Here is a 21,685-nt window from a genome sequence, read left to right on the forward strand (position 1 = left end):
AGAGGATGGTCTGGTGGTAGCCATCAGAGAAATCTTATCAGGCATCTGTCTTCACTGACTGTTGTAACTCCTCATTTTTCAAATGTGTGTCATCAGTCTCAATCTGATTTCTGCAAACTATTTTAACTCTTGAGTACTTGTTTGTTTTGTTCATTTGTGGAGGTGAGAACAACTTAATTGTTGCACCAGATAGCCAGGTGTAAAGTTATTCTTGATCCATCTATATCTCATGCTTAGGAAGCTGAGCACATCCAAATGACTTTGAGTCCAGTTCTTAAATTATTCTCATATTTAGATATTTCTGTTTGTCGATATGTGAACACAGGGGAAGATAATATACAGCAAAAGTCTTTAAAGCTGCATTAACTAATTTTTGGCCACTTGGGGGAAGAGGAAACAAGTTGGTGAAGTTGTTACCTTGTTTACATCCACAACAGCTACAAGCAACATTTGCATTCATTTGGAGTCATATTTCTGTCCAACTGATTAATAAAAGTCTATTATTCAGTCTTTTTTTTTTGGTCTCCAACTCCTGAAGGAAAATATCTGTCTCTGTGCTAAATGCTCCACTGTGTTCAGCAGCTAGTCGCTAATTTTGTCTCTCTGCCATTTGGTGCTCGGCAGGTAGCATACAGTCGGTTTTGTTAGAACCTTCTTGTTAAAAACAGCTTCCTGGTGTGGCTGGAAATGACATTGAACAAAACAGTAAAGTTGCAGGCCAGAAAACCGCCAAAAAACAATGAGCTGCTGGGAGATGCTAAAACACTCCGTAGAGCTGAGAAGAACTGCCAAGTTGGGTGATAATTATCTGTGGGTTTGTCACTATGAGCGACTAAATTTAGTCATTTAATCTATTGTTAATATAAAAATTTTGATCATAGCAGCTTTAAGTAAAATTATTTGGACTGATATCAGATTTGTTCTGAGCCCCACAATGGCTTCAGTTCATATAACTTTGGTTGACAACCAAATAAAAAATACAACAAAGTTAACTTTTTTCACTATGATTTAGGAAAAAAGCAATAGGTGTGATCATTATATGACAGCTGGCATCTTAACAAACAGAATTTTTTAAGCCGTTCCTCTTTTACATTGCAGCAATATTTGTTCTGCATGCCATGCATGTGTTCAACAGTGAAATATACAATGTGTGATGCCAAAACCTGGAGGTTTTCTCAGGTTATCTCATCAGTTCATTTTCTTTGTCTTTTCCCTGCCCTTGTCTGTCAGTCAGTCTCACTGCAGTGAGATGCCGTTTCTCTTCCCGTCACCTCCGACAGAATGAGTCATGTGAGAGCGGCAGACTGAAATAACTGGCGTTAGGACTCGCACACCCTCAACCTGACGGCACATGCATTATAGATGCGCACTTCACAATGTGTCACATCACGTCTAGATTTGCATGCGTACCACGCATTTGATCTTCCTCAAGCAGGAATAATAACCAAAGCAGAGATCTAAGAGATTTTCAGGAGTATAAGATGGAGAGTAACACTAATGAACACATCTCTGTGCGGAGGCTCAGAAATGATTTTGAGTTTGTGATGTTTTCCAGAACAAGGTGGGGGGTGGGGGCACCACAGTGCAGACTTTGCCTATAAAATACTTACATCATACTTCTATAAGTTGCATTTAAAGTATTTGCTATGTGGCTCCAACCCAGAGAAAATTTAAATGTACAGAAAGCAATATTTAACATGCAGCACTGATGACTGAACATCTGCAGATCCACAGATACACACAAGCCATCTGTTTTCTTGATAGCAATATCAGCCACTTTACATTGCATCCCAGGAGGTGGGGGGTGTTTAGGAAAGCCTCCCAACAAGCATTGGGCCAATGGACTTATTGACAAAAGTGTCATTCTATGTGTGCTCCTACACTACTTCTGCTGTTAATGTGTTTCACATTGTTTTCTATTATGTTTCCACTGTTTGCACACTATTTATTGTTATACAGTTAGCTATTAGGTGTAAATGGGGTTAGACTGTGAGTAATGTGTGCACAGTTGGTGCACATAACATCACTCATGTGCTAATATTCTCCCCATTGTGAGGGTATGGATGGCTCTGTTGCAGTGATGACATTACTGCCAATACCACTGCTACCAATAAAGATGCTGTTCCACATGATTTCAGCTCTTTACTGACGTCTTTCTACCTGCAAATCCAAGCTTGCCATAAAATTGTGCATAGCAATACAAGTAAGAAACTCAATATTCACAGCAGAAAACACAGCTGGGGTCAATTCAAGCAGCAACCACCAAACTAACAGCTAAAGCAATCATCACCTCAAACTACAATGTGAATTAGCAGGCTAAGAAAATGTGCCATTCATATTTTCATTTAATCCATAATGAAAAATTAGGGCTGTCATGAGAATATAACATGTTTTAATTAAGTTGATTCTTACGACCTTCTGTTCAGTAGTACGTTCTGTCTGTTTCTAGTTCAAGCTGTTTGGTATAAAACTAGTCCTATACAAGCACTGTTTATAAGGTTAACAGCTCAGCAGCTTCCTATTTGTGGCACAAGAAGTTTTAACGTGGAAGTTACGCACTGTGTATCATCGATGAGCTGACAGAAAGCGCTCAAAGTCACCAATGACGGGAAGCCTAACTGTTAAAAGCCACTGATTTAGTAAATGACACTGTTGATTCAGTCTAATCAGAACACGCAAGTACAGAACACCTCAAACGCAAATACACATGGGAGAAGATGGACTGCATTTATATATATATTTTATATATTAAATATTATATATATATATATATTCTAGTCTACCAACCACTCAAAGTGCTTTACAATATATGCCTCACATTCACCCATTCACGCACACATTCATACACTGATGTCGGAGGCTGCCATGTAAGGCACCAACCTGCTCATCAGGAGCAGCTAAGGGTTCAGTGTCTTGCTCAAGGACCCTTTGACGCGCTCTCTTGAGGAGCAGAGGATCGAACCAGGAACCTTCCGATTACTAGATGACCCGCTCTACCTCCTGAGCCCTGAGACATTAACAATATAAATGAGAATAAAATAAAAGGAGGACTATAAAACGCAACAAAAATAAGGAATTGATGACACAGTCAGATTATAAAAAAGATTTAAGTGATACATAAGCTATAAAGAATGATATGTTTACATTAGACTGTACTAACTACAATATACTGTATTTCACTTGAAGTTTAAAGCTGTTTTGGATTATTTGTGTATTGATGTGTATCAAATAATTTGTTTATGGTTTTGGAAGACATAACTGACCCTTCTTAGTTCCTAGTGCATTTTAAAGATGCAGTGTGCAGGATTTAGTGGCATCTAGAGGTGAGGTTGCAGATTGCAACAAACTGAATACCTGCTGTTTATGCTTCTCCCCATTTTTTTAACAATGTTATCAATGTAGTGAGACCAGGAGAGATGATGGTTTGCAGTGACACTCAACAAACCTGGTTTCTTTATCTTTCTCCAATAGGACACCCTGCAATAACAGGCTTAAGTGTTTGGATCTGGATCCAAAATAATAATAATAATAAAAATGATAATAACTTTATTTGTATAGCACCTTTCATGCAAAAAATGCAGCTCAAACTGTTTTACAACAAAAGAAATTAAATGCATCAAGTGCTTCACATGAAAAGGACATGAAAAGAACATAAAAGCCTAGGCCTAAAAAAAACATGTAACATAAGATGGAAAATAAAACCCACTTGATAACACTAATAAAAATAAGAAAAATGAAGTGAGAATACAATACATAGAATGTGTACTTTAATGGTGGTAATTTGAGACTTAATGAGCAAAAACTCTGAAAGTATTTCAGGTGCCTGAGTCTCTGAAGCCATAAGCAAACAGAACCTCAACAGACACAGACTCACCACCGGTCTTGATTAACCGAAATAAGCCTCTTTCACTTTATCCCAGAATGTCTTCCCACGAGTTTAACCTCACTGTGGGTCTTATCTGTGTCGGGCACAAGCCAAAGCTGCCCCGGAAAGAAACCTCCCTTAGTGGTGCTGTGGGAGTTAAAAACACACACCACAGTCTTTTCTCAAACCTACCAACTACTGACATCAGCACCTATGTAAAATAAGATGGAAAATGAGACCTACTTGGTAAAAAGCATACAGAAGCATACAGAACAGCAATAGGAGTTTGAATCTTATCAGTTTCCACAAGTGTCACAGTCCTTATTCCTTCGTTCCTTTGCTCTCAAGTGCAAACAATAATGTAATGTTCAAGATGCGTTTATTCAACAATCAAAGAGAAAAATAAGCTCCAAAGTTGTGGTTTTATCTTTGAGCTTTAATACCCTAAGACCAAGATTAAAAAATGTAAAATTGTATGTGTATTCTACATTGTCTGCAAAATTTGCTCTTATACACTTTGACACAGGGTCCAATGAAAATAGTTTATAGCTTTAGGGCAGTGAAAGGGCATTTTTGTGTTCAGTTTTTTCAGTTTTTATGTTCAGTGTTTCAGTTTGGTCTGTCACCAGGAGATAGGGATGTGCAGACAGCCCAGTATTTGTATTTGTATCTGTATTTGTTGAGGCAGCAAAATTATTTGTATATATATTTGTATTCAAATAAAAGTGGAAAGAGGCTTAAAAATCCTGTTTTTGTATTTATTATGCTTTTAATTTTAGAAAATTCAAGTGTTACAATAAGTGTTCATGAATAAAATACCTTACGAAGGAGGTCCCAACACCAGGTCTCGAACTGGAGTCTCCCAGATCACAGACGACTGCGCTGAGGAGAAGGGGAACAACAGGTTATGGAGAGTCCCTTGGGACTTACCCCTGATAGATGTAACAGTGAAGCAGAGGAGAGAAACTGAGATAACAATGCAACCAACCTGCGAACTGGTATTTGACAGGTTTTTTTTTTCTTCCCAAAAACAAATATTTTTTAAAATATTTGTATGACACAAATATTCGTATAAAACTCACTATTTGTGCTTTGCCGAATAATGTATTTGTATTCGGGCACACCCCTACTAGGGGAGGGGGACACATCAAAATGAATTTTCTAATAAAAAGAAAAAAGTATGTGTGTTTTACATTTGTGCCTACATTTGAGATTATGCAGATAAAATCTGGTTTGGTGCATGACTTCATCATGATTTAGCAGGCTATATTAAGAGGAAGATTGTCAAATCTCGTACATAACTGCAAGATTAAAGGTTAAACTCACCACTCAAAGAATTTTGGGAGCTAGCATTAGCAAATAGTATGTTTGGTGATAATGGATACAGTATATGAAAATAGCTTAATGTTAAAGCAAATTCAACCAACAAAAATAAAGAGACGTCTGGTTTGGAATCGGAAGAACGACAGGTTGTTGTGGGAGGAGGAGGGGACAAAATCACCACAGAAGGCCAAGCTAACATTAATGTTAGCCCTGCAGCTGGAGCCCCGCTGCTGTTATCGGTTCACAGAGGATCGGGTGTGACTGTCAGTGGACCAACTTCAGTGTCCAGATGATCTTGGAAGTGAGAGACCTGATCAACTAGGTCTACAGTGGTACCCTGGCCATCTGTTTCAGAACAGGAGCTGTTCTTTTGCATCATTGTGGTACCAGACTTGTGAATGGCTGGAATACAGTGTGAAGGCAGATGCAGCATTCTGTTGTCCGAGTTCATGCGATGTTTGAAAATCCACTCTCAGTTATGAGGAATGTCCTCACTGACCACGTGCACAAGGTGCAGCTGGTGCAGATGGCCTTCAAAAGAGACCTCACATGCAAATACCTGAATGAATGGACAGAGAATATACTTCCACCATTAAAACCTCCTCGTTCTATTTCCACTATTCATTTCCACCCAGACCACAAAGAGTTACACAGCTTACACAGCTTACTCTTTTGAATATGCAATTATCAAATTATGCTTCATTATTTGATGAACTCGGGTAGTTTAAAATATTATGTTATCTTGCATATTTTGTGAGCAGCTAAACTTAGTTATAAACTGCAGGTGGTGAGTGATGCAGAGTGCGTTTAGAAACTACACTGTGAAGCCGAGTTCACTGAGCTGTGGAATAAGGCCAAGAATGATTACGCTGCTCAGAACAGATAGATTATAAACCCATTTAAACTCAGGCTTGTTATGTTATGTTGTGGCACTTTGGTGAAATTAATCAGCTTTTGCTTCAGCAACATTCTTGTTTTTGTTCATTAAGTTTGTATCAGAAAATGTTTGTGCTACGCTGTGATGTGCTACGCTCTGACACAGACATCGAGTGAACCCTATTTCTGTTAAGAGTGTGTAATTAATGTTTGTAATGTGTTTTTGTGTTAAAGCACAGGCTGTTAAGCATTTACTTAATATGAGGGGGGGTGGGGGGTCTCTTGTTATTGGCATTTTTGCATTTTTCAACCATGTTCGACCCGCCTGTGAAAACTGAATGCAACCCCGTTCAATTTGTTCTGGCTACGGGCCTGGTTTGAGGTCACAGTGAGTCCAGACGCAACATGATTTCAGAGAGAATAAGTGAAAACAGGAAAGGGTATTTGAGGACAGTATGTTCTCCAGTACACTGAGTTGTTTCTGTTTCTGTCTGGTCAAACATCTCTTCCTTCCACTTCACGCACGTTAAGGGACTGTTACCAATAGATGTGCATGTATTAGCCAGTTACTATAAATCAAAAGCCACAAACCACAAACCAGATATTTGAATGTTTTGGATGAATGTCTGTTTTTTCCATTCCAGGTTGCTATTGCTCTCCATTGATTTCTGCATGCTAACCAGTTAGCAATAAAAAAAAAAAAACATTGTGCTATCCATCACAGGTTAACATGTGGTATAGGTTATCTAATTATTACTTTGGGTATTAGGTAATGCAGTACATACTTTTCAAATTATTCTACATGACCGCATTGCTACGGCATGATAATGTAACTGACAAAAATTAGGCAGACTGGATGTTCACTAAAAAAAATGTCAGGTTTGATACATAATTTGAGTTACGAAGCTAAAACTTGCACACAAAAAAATACCATTATAGTGCTTGAAAATTTCATATTGGTCACTACAGTACAATCAACTCATAAAATGTCCATGCAAAGCAGTGCAGCTTCTGATAGAGTCCAGTGGTGCTCGGGCCTCAACAGTACCTGTTTATGTTCAGCACACTGGACAGATTGGAAGTGTTTCAACACCTCTACAGAGCTGCCCACTCAGCTTTCTGATTCAGACATTTATTACGCATGTCCTTCACAGAAGTCAGCGTGTGTGGGGGCGTGTACGGGTGAGGGGAGACAAAGTGTATATGTACTGATTGTGTAAACACTCCCGCAGCAACTCCTGTGTTTACAGGTCAAAGGGCGAGGAGTTGTGTCAGGCTGATGGCCATCAGGTTACACATCCTGTCTCTGCTGTATCATCAGTCAAATAAAAAGTTTGCTGTTAAGCTGCTGGTACTCACTAGAGGATACTGCCGAGTGTTTTCTCCCCACTTACCCACATTGTTGAATTTAGGATCAAAATTATAATATATTCAGAGACAGGTTACGACTAATTTATCATTTAAGACCAAATCTAGGTTTGACATCCCTCAGGTAACACAGATAGAGAAAGGTGAGATTCATCAAGCACAATATATGAAAGGTCGTCCCTTGTATAATCTTAAAGTAAAACACAAATGTGTACATGCAAAACCACTCAACAGCTTCTCATTTACTTGAAAAGATATCCTTTAATGATACATTTGGTGAATCATTTCTATTCTGAAACCAGTAAAAACTCCCCTGCAAAGACAGATACACATGTAGAAGCACATTTCCAGCTACAATATCAGAATGATGTAAAGATTCAATGATTTTGATCATGATAGGAACCTCATGATGACATGAATTCTTATTTTCCTAGCACGTGTCTTTACATGGCTTTGGGGCTGTTGATCTGGCCCATGAAGAGGATGCTGCGGGTGGACTTGTCTAGGATGAAAACCAAGAAGGATCTGTCGAGTTACATGATTTCAGGCATACCGTCGGGCACAATCACGAAGGTCATCATCATCCATGCTCAGCAGAGTCTAGTGGGACACCTGTGGAGGAAAGAGGAAGAGGCAGTCAGAGTCTAGTCTGAAACACAGTGCATGTCTAGGAAAGCTGCTGAAACTAAGGGGTCTTTTTTTTAGCATCCTCTGGGGCTCTATGTAAACATGTTCATATTCTGCAGTTGTCTCTGAACTGCTGCTCATGTGGTGAAGTAAGCATATAAATAAACTCCCGTAACAAACCTAAGAAGAAATGTTTGCCGACTTTACCTTTGAGACTTTAATCTCCACCTCGTCAGATATGTCAGAGCAATCAGCACTGCCCATTTCTCTCAGTGTGTTATCCAGGGAGGCCTCAACAGAGATTTTGGCAGGAAGAGATCCACATACCTGAGAAGCACAGAACATCACTATTGTCACAATCATTTGAATACAGAGTTAAATTGCAGCTTGTCAAATCAAGATAAACTGTGCTAATCATTAACACATTACTTGTGATTGTAAGTAAATGCACATCTTATCTAGTCAAGTCAATCTATTGTGCTGTTTCTTAGAATTCAAACATACACCAAGAAATTCCTTTCAAAGGATTACACTGTTACTGTATCTATCTATGAAGTGTGTCACTTTATCTACAACCAGGTATGAGGATTCAAAAATTAAATCTGATTCCTCTCTTACCTCGTGGAGAAGGAGTCTTGACAGCTAATGTCGTCCTTGCTGATGTGGCCCTTCACTTCCCTCATCTTGCCTTCATCAGGCAGGGCAATCATCATGGAGGTACTGCCCTTGTAGCGCAGCATGACAATTCAGCATCCCAGTAGGTGTTGTGGTAAACTGTCCTCTTCATCATGTCCACCTTAAGTTTGGCGGTCTTGTCCACATAGAAGTCTGCCTTGTGTGTCCAGGCAAGGTTGAAGGGGATCTCCCACTGCCCTGTATGAAAGAGTGGAGAAGTGTTTACACATAACTGAATCTGGTTTATGTTACATGTGGTGAATTTGTGCCTTTGCCTGCCATGAAACCACACATGGATTTAAACTTCTTCTTACCTCTAAAGTAGACATAGTTGATCAGTACCATGGCCATATCAGCCTCCAGGTCATTCGCCACATCTTTGATGTTGTGCTTTGTTTTTTTTAGCAATGTATCTGTTGATCTCAGCTGCAGCCTTAGGAGGTTTGGTAAAGTCAACATTGATGATCTCTCCAGAGTATTGTTTGACATCCTTAAGGAGCTTCTCAAGAGGATTGAAGCCAGAGCGCAGAGCCACGCCGTTGCCAACATCCAGCCGCTGATTCTCATGGCTGTGGCCAAGCATGTGGAAAAGATGCTTGCACGCTTCGTTGACCCGAGTCTGGTTGAAGATGCTGTTACCCAAGCTGGAGAACAGCTGGCTGTAGGTTCCACCACGGGCCCCTGTAGACAGCATGGACAGGGCGGTGGAGAGTAGTGGCGGTGAGTAGAAGATGTTCTTTCCAGCAGCAGCTTTGGCATTCAGCCTTTTGTAGAGAGCAAAGGCAAAGTCAGCATTGGGAGGTCAGCTTGTGGCAGCTCATCTCTCCCTCATGGCTGTAATGGTGGTGGTCTGCCCAGGCTGCAGCCAGCAACAGTGCTGTGAGTGCATAACTAAGAAAGCCAAGCCAAGAAACCACACATCTTCAAAGCCTGTCCATACAAAGGAAGTTTAGTTGGGCTGAACCACAGTAGGTCAGAGTAGTATTTGATAATAAACCTTTCAACTGTGACTGTAAAAAAAAACTGAATGAAAAGACACTATATTTCATTTGATGGAACATTTTATCTACTGTTTTATCCATGAAAAGAATAAAAATGACAGAAGTTAATGGTACAATTTCTTTTTGAACAGGACACACAATATCACATTACCTCTCAACAGCTTTGCACTTCCATACCAGCATATATTTTGTCTACACATTTTAAAACCTTCTAAACTTAACTAATTCTGAATTTTACTCTAGGTTTAAGTCCTCAAAATTGACCATTTAAATATGAAAACATCATGATACTGTATGTAAAGCATATTTTAATGAAAGCCATGCTTACCAGTAATGTCCTCTTTGCAGCAGTTTGGCAGGAACTTCACCATTATATTCAATATATCCAAGAGTCAGCTGACAGGGCTATTAAAAATTAACAAGGACCAGCCTCTTTTTCTGTCCTGTGCCAAGAGATTTCTGGCAAAACTGTCTTTACTGGTGAAACACAACTCACTCAACACAAGACGGGTAAAAAAAAAAAAAGTGGATTTTGTGTATAAAGGTTACAGTAATCATCACATAATAACAAAACCATATAATTCAGAGGAAATCAGGGGTTTTTGATGGAAATATGAAGCGCTTCATTCCAAATATTAAACTTAAGTAATTTCCACTGGGTGTTGCGAACCTCTAAGGCCAATATAATGCAGAACACACTAACCAGATATGTGCGTATTAAATAGTAGTTAATTGATTTATGCTTCATTATCCTTACAAAATACTAGGCTGTATGCTAAATAAAGCTGATAACCTATGAAATCAATTCATTTTTTAAAATGTACATACTGCAATAATTGTGTTGATGCTACGGGTATGATTTTTACAGTAAATTAATAAAAATCGACCAACTCATATGTATGTTGTATCATGACAAAATAATATATGCATAGTAGTTATGTCTCTCGTTGTATTGGTTTGCCCTCTTATGGACATAATGCGTAAAAATACATATTCGAATGGCTCGAACCTATGTGTTTTTTTTTAGAAGGAATAATCGAACATCATTTTTGGCCAATTTTGACAGCCCGCACACTCTCAGACAATCTTTCCTCGAATGCTTTCATAGTGTTGATGCTATGGTGTCTATTGTATTAAAAATGAAAAAAAGAGAGCTTAAGAGAAAAGTTCAAACCCTGCCTACAGTCTCACGTCCGCATACACAGCCAATCCATTTGTAATGCCTGTCAGATTCCTATGTTCAAAGGTGTGAGAGTAGGGGCATTCAAATGCTGTTCACATTCTGTTGAGGCATACCGACACCTTAAGAGGCCAAATTTTCCAATCGTACCTTTGAGACATGGAACTTGACCTCATCAGATATGCCAGAGAAATCAGTGCTATCTCCAAAAGCATCAGTAATGCCTGTTTTTTGTCAGTGTATTTTCCAGGGAGGCAACAGCAGAGATGGGACATTTTGGCAAGAACAGATGCACATAACTGAGAAACACAGAACATCACCAGTATTAGAGGTGTTGCTGTGATACGCAGGTGACATACAGCTTGTGTAATCAGGCTGAGCTGTTCTACATCATCAACACATTACTTTTAAATCCAAGTAAAAACAAACTCACCTAAATCTATTCAACATTGTCTTAATCATCTCGTCCACTCAGGTTATTTTCATCCAGTCACTGATTATACTGTCTCGCTGCATAAAGCCCAACATATGCCAAGACATTCTTTATTATCCTACAAATAAACACATTGTCACTTAATCTACAACACACTTTATGTACAGCCAGGTATGAGAATTATAAAAATCTATTTGATTCCTCTCATATTTCCTGGAGACTGAGTCTTGCTAGTATCCTAATTGATGTAGCCGTCCACCTCTTTCATTTTGCCTTCATCAGGCAGGACGATCATCATGGAGGTGAAAAATCACATTATAACGACTGTGCTGTGATTTTCAACATCCTGGTCGGTGCTTTAGTAATTTTCGTACATCATCATGTCCACCTGAACCGTGATAGTGTCTGCCTTGTGTGTCTGGAAACGATCAAAGTTCTCCCACTGTCTAGTATGAGGCAGTGGAAGGTTCGAAGATGACAATCATGTAAATAAGTCAACACAATTACTTATAGTTATATATTTTGACATTTTGCAATATGGTATAAAATCATCCTACAATCTATTTAAATCACAAAGACTAATTTATTTTTCATAGTGTCTTGACCTGTCCATGAGGAGCCGTGCACCTAAACTTACTTCCTACCTCATATCTTAGATCTTGTCCTGGGTTTTATTAGCAATGCATCTGTTGATCTGCAGCCTCAGCAGGTTTGGTAAAGTCGACACTGAAGATCTCCCCAGACATCCTGACATCCTTCAGGAACTTCTCCAGAGGATTGAAGCCAGAGCGCAGAGCCATGCCGCTGACGACATCCAGCTGCTGATTCTCATGGCTGTGGCCAAGCATGTGGAAAAGATGCTCGTATGCTTCGTTGATCTGAGTCTGGTTGAAGATGCTGTAACCAAAGCTGGAGAACAACTGGCTGTGGGTTTCACAATGGGCCACTGTAGACAGCATGGACAGGGCGGTGGAGATGCCCAGCGGTGAGTGGAAAATGTTCTTTCAAACTTTAGGAGGGGACAGCTTATGGCAGCTCATCTCCCCCTCATGGCTGTGGTGGTGGTCTGCCCAGGCTGCAGCCAGCAGCAGTGCTGCGGGTGTACAACTAGCAAAGAAACCATGCATCTTTGGCTGCAAAAAAATGGCTTAATATCTTTTCAACAGGGCTCACTAAGGATATCATCGCACTTCCGTTCTATCATACATTTTGTCACCACATATTCAAATCTTTACTTCTAAATATAACTATTTCCAAATGTCACATACCTCAAAAGTGGTATAAAACATTCAGTATAGAGTCTCTTGAGTGAAGAGACATTAATTACTATTAATGTCCTCTTTGCTGCAGTTTGGCAGGAACTCCTCCATTATATTCAGTATATCCAAGAGTCAGCTGACAGGGCTATTAAAAATTAACAAGGACCAGCCTCTTTTTCTGTCCTGTGCCAAGAGATTTCTGGCAAAACTATCTTTACTGGTGCAATGCAATTCACTCAACACAACATGGGTAAAAAACCTAATGTGGTAGGGGATTTTGTTTGGTCTATAAATGTGTTTTACAATATATTTGTGTGTTTTGTACTGTATATAAGCTCACAATAATCATCACACACTTAAAGAAATAAAATACACGTACATTAGAAATCAGTGGCCTTTGAGGAAAATATGAAGGGATTCATTAAAATTGTCATTTCATCTCATTTCCACTTAAAAAATATTTGAATCACTTAGCATTAATTGGTAATGTAAATCAGGCAGCCACTAGTCAAGATAATTAAGTCAGTAAACTCAAGATATTTTATGATTTGGTTGTAATATTGATTCATGGTTGAACACAAAATTCCAGTTATTCATGACGAGTCTTTATTTAATTTCATACTGAAACTGCAATAGTACATCAACGTTGGCTCAGTGTGTTAACAGATGCTTAAAATGACATGTTTTTATTCATCTTATATACAACAGACAGCTGGATACAATATACAGTGATGTAGTATGTAGCCATTTAGACACCTTGCCAGATTCAGATGACTGATGGTAATAAATGTGTCATGCTGAAGGAATGCAAAAAGATTAATAGACTAACATTTCTGTTACTTGATGATAGATATGTTGTCTTATTCATCAAACTATCCTCTATTCATCATTTCCCCAGTGCTCTTAATATCACCGTGACATCTCCACAAGGCTGCCAGACGCTGAGGTAAAAATGAGCTCATGTCCCAAAGCTACTAAACCTTACTGCTGTGTGAAAATGTAACAAATCTAAACACCCGTTCTCCTCTAGCATGTCCCTTTACACGGCTGTGGGGTCGCTGATCTTGCCCATGAAGAGGATGCTCCTGGTGGAGTGCTCCAGGATGAAGACTAAGAAGGGTCTGTCGACTGTCATGGATTCAGGCATACTCATGGGCATGACCTCAATTGTGGTGGCGGCTGCTGCCTCTGTTCCTTTTTCATCCACGCTCAGCACGGCCTGGTGGGACACCTGTGGAGGAACCAGGAGGAGGCCATCAGTGTCTAGTCTGATTTAGAGCAAGTCTTGGATAACTAAGCTACAAGCTAGCAAAGGGTCTTAGGAGGATCTACTCTATTGTATGTGTTAATATTCTTTCATGAGTAACTGTCATGAAATCGGTGCACTCCTTTAACTCTTTAAATCCCAACATAAAAAGTCACATTTTGCTGATCCTACCTTTGAAACTTTGAGCTTGACGTCGGCAGACATGCCAGAGAAATCAGCACTGTCTGCGAAAGCGTCGGTCATGCCCATTTCCTTCAGGGTGTCATCCAGGGAGGCTTCAGTCGAGATGGAAAATTTCGGCATGGACAGATCCACAGAACTAAAAAAAACAAATAAAAAAAACAAATAAATAAATCACCAATGTCAGAAAATCAGTGTAACATACATTTGGCTTACTGCTTATTTACTTTACTCGAGCTGTACCGTTGAAGCAAATCAAATATATCTGATCTATTCGACATTTAGGCCATTCAAGTTACTTTCATCTACTCGATCATGCTCTCTGTGTATAAAAGCCCCTCATACGTCAAAACATTCCCATGATCCTACAAATGATTACATTATCACTGTATCTACATCTATCTACAACCATGAGGATTCAGAAATAAATTCCTCCGTTACCTCCTGAAAAGCGAGTCATGCCAGTGCCTGATGTATTCCTTTGTGATGTAGCCCTCCACCTCCTGCATCTTGCCTTCATGGGGAAGGACGATCATCATGGAGGTGTTGCCCTTGTAGGGCAGCATGATGACGGTGGTGTGGTTGTCAATGTCCTCATAGAAGTCGTAGCGGCCTGTCCTCTTCATCATGTCCACCTGAACAGTTGTGGTGTCGTCCACTTTGAAGTCTGCCTTCTGTGTATAATTACCATCGAAGGGTTTCTCCCACTGTCCTGTACGAGGCAGTGGATGGGGAAAGCAATATAGATACTGTATATCAAATGAAATGATAGTGGTTATTTGTTTTAAAATATCTTTCAGGCTGGTTTATCTTTGAGAATTTCTATCTGTGCATGTGTCCTACCTCTGAAGTAGACATAGTTGATCAGCACCATGGCCATATCAGCGTCCAGGTCCTTCACCTGATCTGTGATCTTGTCCTTGGTTTTACTGGCAATGAATCTGTTGATCTCAGCTGCAGCCTCAGCAGGTTTGGCGAAGTCAACGCTGAAGATCTCACCAGAGTAGTCCTCTTTGACATCTTTTAGGAACTTCTCCAGAGGACTGAAGTCAGAACGCAGAGCCAAGCCGTTGCCGACATCCAGCTGATGACCCTCCTGCTGGCTGTGGCCAAGCATGTGGAAAAGATGCTTGTATGCTTCGTCGACCTGAGCCTGATCGTGAGCGCTGTAGCCCAAGCCGGAGAACAGCTGCTTGTGGGTTTCACCGTGGGCCCCTGCAGACAGCATGGACAGGGCCGCGGAGATGCCCAGTGGTGAGTAGAAGATGTTCTTTCCAGCAGCAGCTTTGGCACTCAGCTTTTTGTAGAGAGCGAAGCCAAAGTCAGCATTGGGAGGGGACAGCTTGTGGCAGGTCATGTCTTCATCATGGTCGTGGTGGTGGTGGTCATGGTGGTCGTGGTGGTGGTCTGCCCGGGCTGCAGCCAGCAGCAGCGCACAGATAGCAAAGAAAGCACGCATCTTTAAAGCCTGTGCAGGAGAAATTTGGAGGAGGTTAGTTAGGCTCAACCACTGTAGGTCATAATAGCAGTTGATTTACAACCTTGATTTAATTAATATTAATGAATATTGTAAAATAATTTAAATATAAAGTAAAATAAAATACAAATATGAAGTGTAAAATGATTTTTATATTATATATATATATATATATATATATATATATATATATATATATATATATATATATATATATATATATATATATATAAATAATATTATAACAATAATATTTTTTCAATGTAAGGACAAGTTGACACTGGCTGATGACTCAATACCTTAAAATAAACAGGACACACTGATATGATTTTGCCCCTAAACAGCTTTACACTTTACAATGATCATATAGTTTGTCACCATGCCTTCAAAGCGTCACTTCCAAACCAAACTTTTACCGATAAATTTAAGTTATTCAAACGAGATTAAAGATATATAAAAACATCAGCATATTTCAGTAAGTGCCATGCTTACCTTCAAGTTCCTCTTTGCTGCAGACGGATCGTCAGAAACTTCCCCTGTTATATACAGGAGCTCCGAGAGTCAGCTGACAGGTTGGTCAAAAATTAACCAAGGGCAGCCCCTCTGCTCTGTCCTGTGCTAAGAGATACTGTATCTGGCAGGACTGTCTTCACTGATGCAACACAATTCACTCAGCACAACACACGGTAAAGAACCGGTGGTGTTTTATTTGTAATGTATTGCATCACATACATTCATGATCACAGCAATCAATACATACTTAGAGAAATCAATGATACACTAGAAATCGATGGCCTTTCTGGTATAAAGGGAAACATGAAAATAATCATTGCAAAGTGTATCAATCTGGTTTTCACTTAAAATCAAATTCTGAAATTATAAATAATTGTTTATTTTTTCCATGGAATAGCATGAACTCTTAAAATCATACAGCCATTCATCAATTTTCTCAGCCTCTAAATATTAGTTCATGTTCAGCAAACTGAAAATAATTCTGCCAAGCAGATTAACACACGTGGGTCTAATTCAGGGTCCCCATGTGTCACTTCCTTAAAGTATAACAGAGGTCAGGTTTGCTTTAGCAGTGGTTTTAACTCCTTTTCACCAAGCAGCAGCTACCACAATTTGAGGCTGATGCTCGCTCCAAAAAAAAAACCCAATTGACTCTCATTCAAAAAGCCTCAACTTCTCTCAAGAAATACTAAGTTAATCATTTTTTTACAAGTCATTATGGTCTCAATCGCTAAATTCAAGCCCTCTAATAAGTGCATTGGTGGTCATTTTGGAAGTTATTGTTCCGTTTGTAAGATCTGAAGACTCACCTCGTGTCTAGACAGCAAATGTAGCGTGCACGGAGCCGGTGACGACAGCTACATAGATTAAAGAGAAGATTAAGAAAGAGCGTATCTGTTGCGTGTGACAAACGTGAAAAACGCTTCTGACACGGGTCTATAGTAGCTCTAATGTCTGCCTTGTGGACGTTGTTTGACAGCTGTGATTGACATTTGGTTCACCTGCTGCTCACCGACCATTAATTGCAACTCTGGGCTTCAACTGGCTCCAATGCAAACCAAAAGGTGACGTCCCACTTCGTTGCATCCATCTTCATATACAGTCTATATGTAATCACCTCCACACATCTGAATATTCGCTGCGTGAAGTGGGTGAACTTGTTGGATTGTTGATTTTTTAGAGTTACACATTCATGAGAGGAAGAAGGTTGATATAAAAAAAAAAATGATGTACTTCTCTTCTGGGGACCCCTCTTCCTATTGGCTCACAAACGTGGTTTCCAGGAGTCAGTTGAACCCTTCTTGATTAATAGGCTGACATTTCTGTGAAGGATGTGTTGTCCCTTTCATCAAACTATCCTCTATGCATCATCTCCTCAGTGGGCTAAATATCACTGTGACACCTCCACAAGGTTGACTGATGTTGAAGTAAAAATAAACTGATGGCCCCAAAATTACTAAACCCTGCTGCAGTGTGAAATTGTAACAATTTTAATGAGAATTTTCTTTTCATGATGGTGAATAAGCCTAGAAGTTCTTGCAAAGCAATTTCCGATAAGTGCGTGAGACAATAAAGAGATGTTTCAGGAGGAAATGGGTTTCAGTGTGAAAAAATGACAAAAACGAAAATGCTTTTGTAATGGAAGAAAAGTGTTTTATATTTTTAGCAAGAATAGCAGAGATTCAGTCACAGGGATAAATTACTACCATTTAAATGTTGTTCATTTTCATCATTTTGTGAAAATGGAGAAATAATTACAAAATCATCCTGTAATGGCTGGAGAATTGAAAGTAAAACACACTGCACTCTGCAACTTCAGGGAAATTTTCAAAACGATAGGCCATACTATTGTAAAAAGTACAAACCAAAGATTTTATGTAATGCAAATGAATTTATCAATAGCAGAAGAAAAAAAAAGGACAAAAAGGAGACTGTGATGTTCACTCTAGTCTAAACATCTGTTGGATCAAGAATTCTTCCCATGAGCAGAACAAGGCCTGTGAGATCGTCATAGATTATGAGCATGAACGGTCTGTCAAAGGTGATTCTCGGGGGGACAGAGAAGTCCAGGGTGATGTCAGTGCTCCCCCCCTCCCCTGACTTGGTCTCTTCCACCTCCAGCAGAACCTCATGAGGAGCCTGAGTGTAATAACACAGAAACAAGAGTAGTGAGCATATAGAGATACTGCATAAAGAATATGGAGAGTGAGTGTGTACATTAAAGAGAGACACAAGGAGAAAGTGTAGGTCATATGTCCATTGCGCATCAAAGTGAATTTCTATTATGTGTAATAAGTTATTTAAAGGGTAGTTTCATGGTATTCCACTCTGAAAATGAAAAATTGGACATTTTGGTTCTTTCTTAACCTTGACGAGTTTCAGCATCTTCTGTGATATCCTTGAGAAGTCGGCTGAGTCTGAGAAAATGGATGATACCCCAGAGTTCCTCAGGAGGCTGTCTAAACTGTAGGATTTCCTTAGTTGGAATTTAGGGAAACGGATTTCTGCCCGCCTGTGAAAACAACAATCAATGCGTTAATGGATTTGCTCTAAGCTGTCTTGTTACAACTTGTGGGACCCGTACTGCAGGCTTTCGCTCACTGATGAATCGAGAGCAGTAATTATGGCTGACTTAAAGTCTACTGAGCATCATTCATCATCTAACAACAGAAAGCTAGTGACTGCAGGAGACCAGAGCGAGGGTGCTACTCTGTGCCGTGGCATGGATCAATACACTGTACACTCGTGGATAAGCAAACACACTTCAAACGGGACATACACTGTACATGGACATACTCAAACCCATATGGTATGCTGTACATGCTAACCTTTGGATTAACATGCTCATGCACGTATACACAGATTCAAAGTCTCACGTAGGCTTCACCTAAACCCTGATCTTATAGAAACCACAAAAAATACAACAGCCCTGAAATAAAGACTACCTTTGTGTTGTTAAATGGTCAGTTCACCTAAATTACAGGAAAAAATGCAGATTTTCTCACTTATCTTGTCCAGTATTTGAGATATCTACTTGACATTTCTGCCTCCACCTAATACATATAATTTGTTGCAGAAACAGTGTTTTGACAGTTTTCATACGTACTATTTCCCCGGAAGAAAGTAGTTCCAATGAAAACTGATTATTCAGAGCCATTGGGGCTTTTGTGGCACTGTTCCTAGAAAGCAATGCTGTGGAATTAAATTTTTAATTCAAATTAAAATGGTCTCATTAAAGCAATTAAAGTGCCACTAGCACTGCAAATGAAATGTCATTTACTTCAATTGTACTGGAGTGGATATTACACAAATATATTTTGAAATCTGGTAAAACCAGAACTATCTCCATGGCTAAATACCACTGGGGGTAAGTAAGAAATTTGGGTGTCATTGATTGAAATTTAGGTGAACCAACACAATTAATTTTTGCCTTTTTAACACATCCACCCTGCTTTTCTTGTGGTCTAATCTTGAAGCTTCTCCTCTGTATTTACTTACTACACTATTTACTATTTAGAAAGAACTTGATGCAATTCAAATAGGGATGCAAAATGGCACGAGTGAAATCAGGTCATATTTGCTCAATCTGGAAGCTACTGACACAAACGTCCATGCAACAAATCAGAAAAACATTGGAGTAAGCATGTAACTTGATATAGTTTACAGTTTGTTCCCATTCAACCATTTGGACTCCCCACCTACCCTGCCTTCAGGTTGCTGAGCCAAAAGTTCATGCGGCTATCAGAGAGGCAGTCTTCCAGGGGCTGCAGCTCGGCTTTAGGAAGAAGCAGCAGTGAGGCCAGGCGTTCTGAACGGGCCAGCTGCACCACTGTGACTGAGCAGTTGGTGTCGTACAGCATCATCACTTCAGAGGAGTCGTCCCTGAACATCATTTCAACCTCCACGCTGGTCGTAGCATTCAGCTGGAATCTCCGTGGCACTGTGTGGCGCCGCTCAAATGGCTGACGACCTGATTTATGTCATTAACAGAGAGAACAGGTTACAGATATAATATGAAAATAAATTTGGCAAAGATAGAGGTTGCACACCTATAAAAAACACCCACTGTGTAAATGTATTATCACCAACTGTTTACAAGTGAGCATCTGCTCTTCATGAAAAACAATGACTGATGACAAAGCAGGTGTTCAATATGCTATGCGGTGGGTGGTATTGTACTGATGCAATGAGCACATATTGTAAGCATACTGACTACACTTTTCCTAATTTAGCTGAAATTCATTTTTATTCAGGCTTTCACTTAAATGTGTTTCTGAAGGCATACATTTCTCCTTTGCAAAGCAATGAAGTGTTTCTTCTGCCTGGTGGCTAATACCCTTAACGTACAGGAATATTTCCCAAACTTGTGTTGAGAATATGAATACGTATGTACAAAACAGTAACTTTCATTGCCCATGTAACAAGAAGATACCTTTGAAATATACATAATTGTTGAGTTTAAGTTTGTTGGAGCCTTTCAAGTCTTTCATCAACGCCTCAAAGCTGATGTTGAAGATGGAGGGTCTGGTGTGCTGAGGCCTGGACAGAAAACTATCATAGTCTAGTGAGGGTCGTCCATCAACATGTAGGCTGCTCCACACCCTTAACTGGCTCCCACCATGGACCCCAACCTTACCTCCAGAACTGAAACTGGTTCCATTCCTACCCTTTGCCCCATCACCTACACCAGTGTTGTTTCCAGCAGCCCCCCCTGCTGTGGCCCCAATCCCAGATTTTGTCTTGGATCCAGCCCCAGACTCTGCCCTTTGAACCCCAACTCCACCCCCTCCCTCCTGCAGCATGAGGTTATGTTGCAGATCTGCGAGAGCAGATATGGTGGCCTCCACGCTCTGCTCTGTAGAGTTGGCTGCTAGCCCCAGGGCCTCCAGGGCCTGGCTCCGACTCTCCGATCCAGAGATTTGGGACAGCAGGGCTAGAGCTGATGCTAGGCCCAAGGGCGAGAACAGGATGTTGTGCTGTTGCTGGACACCGGGCCCAGTAGTGGCTCTTGTGGCCAGGTCACGGTAGGTTTCAAAGGCCAAGACTGTGTTTAGAGCAGATATGTTGAGCTGCTGCTCCTGCTTGACTTCTTGTTCCCTTCTCAGAGGCCTGCTGAAGACTTTCTCAGGCTTTGATGGAACTGACCCATCTGCAGAGAGGCCTGTTAGCACTGCTAGCACTATTACACATGTAAAACTATACACAACAGACATCATCGCTTCTTCTCTTGCCACTCCGGCTTGGCCTGATTCAGAGACGCTGCAGGTTGAACTCACATGAGGCCGGCCAAACTCCTGCTTTGGAAGTGTTGTTCTTGTGGCTCGGCGCGGGGGTGGTGGTGGTGTTGAAAGTATATCGATCTCCAGCGCTGAGCTTTTGACCCCTGGACAGAGCTCCAAGCAAACAATGGCACCATGTTTTTTAGTTTCGTAGAAATTCATCAGCAATGAATGTGTATGTGCATTTGGTAGATAGTGAGGACAAAGCATACTCAAATCCCCCCTTTAATGACATTTTGGTCAACATGGATTTTGAACACTTATGCAACTGATGCATAGATTTTGCTCTAGTTTCACTGTGTACACTGTGGAAAACTGGTCTTATCTTACAAAGGCTATGTGCCTAACATGTCTAAGCTGCC

At 40.2% G+C, this 21,685-nt stretch overlaps 2 protein-coding genes and 2 pseudogenes across 4 annotated transcripts; all 4 read right to left on the reverse strand.

Moving 5' to 3' along the window:
* Nucleotides 1–8,032: 8,032 nt before the first annotated feature.
* LOC122965652 lies at nt 8,033–11,076 on the reverse strand (annotated as a pseudogene).
* An 872-nt stretch (nt 11,077–11,948) lies between these two features.
* Nucleotides 11,949–12,475, reverse strand: LOC123000032 (annotated as a pseudogene).
* Nucleotides 12,476–13,190: 715 nt separating this feature from the next.
* On the reverse strand, nt 13,191–17,040 carry LOC122965810 (alpha-1-antitrypsin homolog). 3 transcript variants are annotated; one of them, XM_044330035.1, is made up of 6 exons: nt 16,854–17,040; nt 16,024–16,067; nt 14,898–15,522; nt 14,496–14,766; nt 14,046–14,193; nt 13,191–13,838 (listed from the first exon to the last, which is right to left on the reverse strand). In XM_044330035.1, the coding sequence occupies exons 3-6, from the start codon at nt 15,511–15,513 to the stop codon at nt 13,647–13,649; spliced, it is 1,227 nt and encodes a 408-aa protein (XP_044185970.1). In that variant the 5' UTR covers nt 15,514–15,522; nt 16,024–16,067; nt 16,854–17,040; the 3' UTR covers nt 13,191–13,646. The 3 variants fall into 3 exon arrangements, with proteins under 3 accessions (XP_044185970.1, XP_044185969.1, XP_044185968.1); XM_044330034.1 differs by having other exon boundaries at nt 16,024–16,144; XM_044330033.1 differs by having other exon boundaries at nt 16,024–16,149.
* A 668-nt stretch (nt 17,041–17,708) lies between these two features.
* LOC122999399 (alpha-1-antiproteinase-like) lies at nt 17,709–21,663 on the reverse strand. The gene is made up of 4 exons (XM_044376273.1): nt 20,477–21,663; nt 19,747–20,014; nt 18,412–18,556; nt 17,709–18,183 (listed from the first exon to the last, which is right to left on the reverse strand). Exons 1-4 carry the CDS (start codon nt 21,531–21,533, stop codon nt 17,995–17,997), a joined length of 1,659 nt encoding a protein of 552 aa, XP_044232208.1. The 5' UTR covers nt 21,534–21,663; the 3' UTR covers nt 17,709–17,994.
* Between the last annotated feature and the right edge of the window lie 22 nt (nt 21,664–21,685).

Source organism: Thunnus albacares, chromosome 16, assembly GCF_914725855.1.
Source record: "Thunnus albacares chromosome 16, fThuAlb1.1, whole genome shotgun sequence".
NCBI lineage: Eukaryota > Metazoa > Chordata > Actinopteri > Scombriformes > Scombridae > Thunnus > Thunnus albacares.